Here is a 7,049-nt window from a genome sequence, read left to right on the forward strand (position 1 = left end):
CAATGCTCTTAACCGCTGAGCCATCTCTCCAGCCCTCTCATCTTGTTTTTCATATAGCTGTAACTGTTCTTTTTGTTAAGAAATAGTAGCTGAAACAAAAGCAAGTCCTTCTACTTTGCTGTAGCATTGGTCATGATTTCATCTGGTTATGTCTTAAGGGGGTGTAGTGGTCAAACACGAGGTATTCCTGTTCCCCAGGAATAGTATTGTTACTCCTGGTCTAGGTCAGGTATGTTCTATACCCTGGGGGAAAATTACAATTAATTGCTTCGTGTGTTTGTGTGTGATAGCACAGGCATGCCATGGTGTGCACATGAAGCTCAGAGGACAGCTTTCATGACTTGTTCTCTCCTTCCACTACGTTGAAGTCAGGTCATCGGACTCAGCAGCAAGTACTTTGACCTGCTGAGCCATTTTGCCTGTTTCTGTTTATTTTTATTTTTTAATTATTCTTTCATACTCCTCACTGTTTTTTCCCCACCCTTTAGGTATTTTCCCCTTTCTCTCTAATTTAGGTATCTTTTGGATAACCCTGATGTTGTTAGAGGAAGGTCGGTCTTAGATCTTGGGAGCGGATGTGGAGCTACAGCAATTGCTGCTAAGATGAGCGGAGCATCAGAGATCTTGGCCAACGACATAGACCCCCGTAAGGACTGCGTGTTTTAAAACATGTAAAGCTCACCACTTCCCTTTCAGGATGTATCGAGATAGCTTATTGCCTTGTTTGTGATCTGATATTGTGAGGTATGTTCAGTGGGACATTATCTGGGGTCTGACAGTGCATTTTCTCAAGAGAGTTGATGTGTTTGCAGAAGGATACAAACATGAGGACATGTATGCTAGCTTCTGGGTTGAGAATTCCATGAAAGGTGTAAGTAATATTGATTTGACACAGATTCGAGTAAAGATAAGGTTGTGTCTTTAGAGGATAATTTTTTACATCATTAGGACCCAAGTTGTTGGGTATGGCAGAGGCAGGTAGACTCCAGAGTCCCAGGCCAGCTAGGGCTACAAAATGAAACCCTGTCTCAAACAAAATGGAAGGGAGGAAGGGAGGGAGAACAAAGGCCTACGTGGTGACAGGTAAGCTTTTATTTCATCTGATTTTTTTTTTTATGATCCTGTCTTTATTTAGGGTAGAGCCCTCCAGGAGTCTTATTTTATTAAGAGGTTTCAGTTACAACTTAAACTCAATACTTTTTTTCTGTCTACAGCAAACAAACATACAAAAAAAAAAAAAACAGAAAGTGTTCCTAAATATCCTACCATTGCTGTTCTATATTCAATATATAGCTTTTAAAAATTTCCTTATAATCCACGTGAGAAAGCTATAGACCACCATGAATATAAGGTCAATTAAGACTCTTTTATTTAAGCTAGAGTCTGAGAGCTGGCTTTTGTCACAGCGAACTCTCGGCCCCTGTATTAAACAGAATTTATAAGGACCACAATTGAATCACACCAGGTGCAGGCTAGGGGAGTTTTTACATCAAACAAGGGACCATTTCCCAGCAAGGAAAAAGGAAACTGATCTGTTAAACATTTGACAAGCATCATTTCATTTCTCAGAAGGGGGAAACTGTTCTGTCTAGCAGGATGTAGTTCTGGGAGGAGGGTATGGAATCAGGATAACCTGATCTCTCTTAGACCAATTCCCCTTCTCATCCTCCCTCTTTCTTTTTTTGAGACAGTCTCATATAGCCCAGGATGGCCTCAACCAACTATGTAGCTAAGGATGACCTTGGATTTTTGATCTTCCTATTTCCATCTCTCAAGTGCCACAATTATGGGCATGCACCACCACACACAGCCTCTTTGTTTTGTTTTTAGTTTGTTTGTTTGAGACAAGGTCTTATGATGTAGACCCAGCTGCCCTAGTACCTCCCTCTGTAGCTCAGGCTGGCTAATACTTGCAGGGATCCTCCTGCTTTGTACTACCTCGTCTTGGAGTCAGAGGCATGCATCATCATGCCCAGCCAGTATATAGTTTATATTGACATAAACTTTGAACTTCTATGCTGAAACAACAACAACAACAGCGGCTGGAGAGATAGTCCAGTGGTTAAGAGCACTGGCTGCTATTCCAGAGGACCCAGGTTCAATTCCCAGCCCCAATATGGCAGCTCACAGCCGTTTGTAACTACAGTTCCCGGTATCTAACACCCTCACACAGACATGAATGCAGATAAAACACCAATGTACATAAAGCTAAATTCAACCAAAAATCCCTTTTAACAAAGAAGATAAGTATAAGATTATTCTTACAGTTATTTATTTATTCATCTGTGTGTGTGCCACAGTGCACACCACATGGGGAGATGAGAACAGCTTGTGGGATTTGACCCCCTCTTTCCACCATGTGTATTTTAGGCTTTGTTTATTTGACTTGTTGAGATAGATTCTTTCTGTGTAGTCCTGGCTGTCCTGGAACTCCCTATGTAGGCCAGGCTGGCCTCAAATTCACAGAGACCTCCTGTCTCTGCCTCCTGCGTGCTGGACTTAGAGTTGTGTGCAACCATGCCTGGCCTTCAGATGTTGAACTCTTGTTAGATGTAGTGGCAAGCATCTGAACCTGCAGAGCCATTTCTCTGGCCCCTATTGTAAATTTAAAAAGGTGTTTAACCACAGAAACTCAGGGGTATGATATGAAAGACATTCTCTTTCCCCAAAAGATGACCTTTTGCAACAAATTACTTCTCTCATCAGTGTTAAGGTCTTGGTTAAGAGGTCTAAATAGCAAATGATACAGACTTTGTACACAAGGCTTACATATCATGGGGTTACAGGATGTTCTTATGAGTTTTTAATAATAATTACTAAATTGGAAAAAAATCTAAATACGATTGCCTGAGGAGTAGAGAAAGAGGCATATTGTCTGTTAAAGTTTTTATCTCACTCAAAGATAATAAAATTGTTTCTAAGCCAAGTTCAAGAACTCTTTATGCAGAACTCATATTAATCATTGTTGATCAATACTGTTGTTTTAGGAAAGCTTGGGCCAAAACAGAAAATGAAATATAGAGCTTATGTGGGGGGAAATGTGTTTTTAAATAATAAGAAATTAAATAGCTTACTAATATGTGCTTATAGACCAATTTATCATGTTTTGTAAAGTTGCAGGAATGGCGATTACACTAAATTGCAAATTAAATGGACTGAATCCGTTTCCCATTTTAACCAAAAACATTTTGAATACGCAACCACATAAGTTTGATCTCATTGTTCTTGGAGATATGTTTTATGATGAAGACCTTGCAAACACTCTTCATTTGTGGCTGGAGAAGTATTTTTGGACCCACGGAACCCGAATATTGATTGGTGACCCTGGGAGGCCCCAGTTCAGTGGACACAGCATTCAGCATCAGCTGCACCGGCTAGAAGAGTACACACTTCCAGAGCCAACTCGGCGGGACAACAACGGACTGACCACAAGTGCAGTGTGGGACTTTCATCCCTGATTTGTCAGAGTGCTTTCACGTGTTTGGATTAAACTCTAAAAATTTCCCTCTGTGGGACGTAGTTTAAAGAATGCAGTTCAGTGGGGGTGGGTGGCTTGAGGCTTAAATACCACCACGTGGGAGACTGAGGTGGGTTGATCGCTCTGAATTTGAAGCCAGAATGGTCTACATGGTGAGTTAGTTCCAGGACAGCCAGAACTACATAGTGAGACTCTGATGGAGGGCGTTATTTAAAATTTCTCTGTTCAGCCCTGCACAGTGGTGCCTGCTTTTACAGGTGGATCTCTGAATTTGAGGCCAGCTTGGTCTACAGAGTGAGTTTCAGGACAGCAGAGCTACACAGTGAGACCTGGTCTCAAAACAAACAAATGGAAATTAGTAAATAAAAAGAAAGAAAATCTCACCTTCCTTGGCTGTTCTACCTTGCATAACTGTATGGTTTACTAAAGTTAGTAATGGTTATGCTTCCATTTCATATACCAGGTTGGCAGGATTTTATAAGAACACAATACTCTAAGCAAAAATAATGTGAATAATACATTTCACACACAACTGATTATGTAGAAGGTATATCTTAGATGTATGGATATAACATACACAACTTGCTACAATATTAATAAAATATCTCTGGAAAGATAAGGAGCTGGAGTGTTATCTTTCTGTTACTGTAACAAAATAACTGAAAAAGAAAATCAGCTTAAAAGGAGGAGTGGTTTATTTCAGCTCCTCCTTGGTCTGCTGGCTCCATTGTTTTGTGTGGAGGCAAGGTGGGATTTTAGGGCAAAAACAGTGTGTGGTAGAATTGGCTTCCCACATGGTGGCCAGGAAGCAGAGAGAGGAAGACCAACTGCCTAGTCTTGCTTCTGCAACCGTGCTTGCTCCCCACCTTGCAGTTTGCGCTATAAGAGAGGTGTGAAGGATTGGCCCAGGGCTGGTCTCTTGAACCCTGTCTTTGCAGTAATCCATTCAGTTATGAATGCATTAATGCACTAATCCATTGGTGAGGTCAGAGACCTCATGATCCACTTACGAACATCACTGCATTGGGGATGGACTAGGCTTTCGGTACAAATTTTGGGCAGTTACTACAGATTAATACTATAACTTGTTGGAGGAAGCCACTTGTAGGTTCCCAGCCACTTAGCCCCGAAATAATCACACAGAAACTGTATTATTTAAATCACTGCTTGGCCCATTAGCTCTAGCTTCTTATTGGCTAGCTCTTACATACTAATTTAACCCATTTCTAGTAATCTGTGTATCACCACATGGCAGTACTTTACTGGGTAAAGTTCTATCTGGCTCCAGTGGGGCTACATGGCTTCTCTCTGACTCTGCCCTTCTTTTTCCCATAATTCGGTTTAGTTTTCCCAGCCTACCTCTTATATTGCCTGCACAGGCCCAAGACAGTTCCTTTATTAACCAGTTGTATTGACAGCATACAGAGGGGAATCCCACATCAACAGCTGGGTAAGGAAGGGTGGTCTGGTTATTGTCTGCTAGGGCACTGCCAGGAAAGAACTTGCTGTGCATTTCATGATGTGAAATCAATAGAGCTTCAGCAAACAATCTCTGTAATGCTCCTTTTCCCTCTCACTCTGTAGCTATAGCTGGCCTAGAACATGCTATGTAGACCAGGCTGGCCCCAAACTCACAGAGATCTGCCTGCTTCTGCCTCCTGAGAGCTAGAATTAAAGATGGGCAGCTACCACACCCAGCCCTATAATGGTCTGTCGTATTTAATTTTACACACTTACGGGACTGGAGATAATGGTCTAATGGTACAGTACCTACCTAGCATACACATCACCCTAAGTTCAATACCCAGTAAAACATCACACGCACGCTTATGAATCAGATTTTGCCAAGGAAGAAGCTCATAGGTAAATTATTCTTTGAAAGAGTAGCTGTAAAGCCCAATGAAGTTGCCCTGAGATACAGCTTGGTGGTAGCATGACTGCCTAGTATGTATGAGGCCTTGAGATCAAGCCCTAGAACTGAGGCGGGGGGGGGCAGGGATCAATGAAATGAACATCTGAGCAAAAACCTCAGTAATATGAATGTATTGAATGGCTGCCCCCCCTTTTTGTAAATTTTATTTATTTATTTATTTATTTATTTTTGGTGTTGACAATTCAACACTAGCATCATGCAAGCTGGACACGTGCTCTACCACTTAGTCACTTCTGCAGCTGAATGTCTCATTTTAACGTGAATTATTACCATTGATTGCAGTGAAACAGGTATATCCGTTTCTGTCAAGAGCTAACAGGCTTTATGCTCCACTTTGCTTCTGGCTGAACATTTCATGCAGGTAAAAGCTAGAAATCAACTCAGAAGGTAGTTACACTTTTAAAAGCATCTTTATTTAGAATTCAACAGCTCAGATACCTACACCAGAGAAAGGACTATAAAGGGGAAATGAATCATTTGAAACTGTTGTTATTAAAGAAACAAATCCAGCCTCCTCTCCATCAGGTACAGTTCACACCAGGGTCACCATTAAAACAAAAAGATGGCTCATCAAACAAATACGGGATGATAGGAGTGCTAAATGCTGAGTCTGGTTAACTTAAAAGCACAAACGTTCACATTAAGATTGAACTGGTTCTCTGGGAGTTACAGCTTAACTAAGACAATAAGTAATAAATTAGTGTTATAATAAGTTCCTGGGAAGGCTCCTGTAATCAGCCTCAGTAAAATCAATAAACTGACCATGTCACTTGCTTTAGTTTTCTTGATCCTACTAATTGTTCCAAGACTTCTCGTGAATGATCTATAAAAGAAAACAACGACAACATGTCAATTTATAATAATAAAAGATATTTAATGTTTTTTCATATGTAAACTGGATGTAACCTGGGTGTGATAATGCATGCCTGTAATATTAGTGCTTGAGAGGTGTAGGTAGGAGAGTCAGGAATTTATGGCAGATCCAGCTCATAAGGCTAGCCTGGGCTATATAAGATGCTCTCTTACCATAAACAAAGAAAAAAACAAACAAAAACGAGGTGTGATGATAGCTATTACAGGGTTATTCCTGGTGAGATGGCTCAAGAGGGAAGTGCAGTTCCTGCCAACTGAGAACCCAGGTTCCATCCCAGGGAGTCACATGGCAGAGTGAATAGTCTCACCTCCTCTACACGTACCCTAGATGACAATCTACACACAAATAAATAATTTACAAAATTTATTTATTTTGCTGGACATGGTGAGGTGCACCTTTAATCCCAGGACTTGGGAGGCAGAGGCTGGCAGATCTCTTAAGAATTTGAGGCCAGCCTGGTCTAAAGAGTGAATTTCAGGAAAGCTAGGGCTACACAGAAAAAAATACATCTTGAAAAACAAACAACAAAAGATTATTTACTTTAAATTTTATGTGCTTAGCCTGAATGTATCCTGGTGTACCAGTCGTGTGCCTGGTGCCCACAGAAGCCAGAAGAGGGCATCAGATTCCGGGGAACTGGAGTTATAGACATCATGCAGATGTTGTAATTGAACCTGGGTCCTCTGAAATAGCAGCCAGTGCTCGTAACCCCTGAGCTGGATTGCCAGCCCTGGTAAATAAATGTACTTTTTTTTTTTTTTTTT

The 7,049-nt window shown here is 41.0% G+C and overlaps 2 protein-coding genes across 2 annotated transcripts in view; one reads left to right on the plus strand and one right to left on the minus strand.

Annotated features, from left to right (window-relative positions):
• Etfbkmt (electron transfer flavoprotein subunit beta lysine methyltransferase) overlaps positions 1-4,599 on the plus strand; it is a 12,411-nt gene extending 7,812 nt beyond the window's left edge. Inside the window, exons 3-4 of the mRNA XM_005364629.3 lie at positions 516-646; positions 3,115-4,599. Coding sequence (XP_005364686.1) covers positions 516-646; positions 3,115-3,458 — 475 coding nt within the window. The 3' untranslated portion in view covers positions 3,459-4,599. The remainder of the gene's footprint in view (positions 1-515; positions 647-3,114) is intronic.
• A 1,203-nt stretch (positions 4,600-5,802) lies between these two features.
• The window catches only part of Amn1 (antagonist of mitotic exit network 1 homolog), a 29,675-nt gene continuing 28,428 nt past the window's right edge, over positions 5,803-7,049 (minus strand). Inside the window, exon 7 of the mRNA XM_005364630.3 lies at positions 5,803-6,234. Coding sequence (XP_005364687.1) covers positions 6,161-6,234 — 74 coding nt within the window. The 3' untranslated portion in view covers positions 5,803-6,160. The remainder of the gene's footprint in view (positions 6,235-7,049) is intronic.

This window comes from Microtus ochrogaster, assembly GCF_000317375.1.
Source record: "Microtus ochrogaster isolate Prairie Vole_2 chromosome 14 unlocalized genomic scaffold, MicOch1.0 chr14_random_2, whole genome shotgun sequence".
Lineage (NCBI taxonomy): Eukaryota > Metazoa > Chordata > Mammalia > Rodentia > Cricetidae > Microtus > Microtus ochrogaster.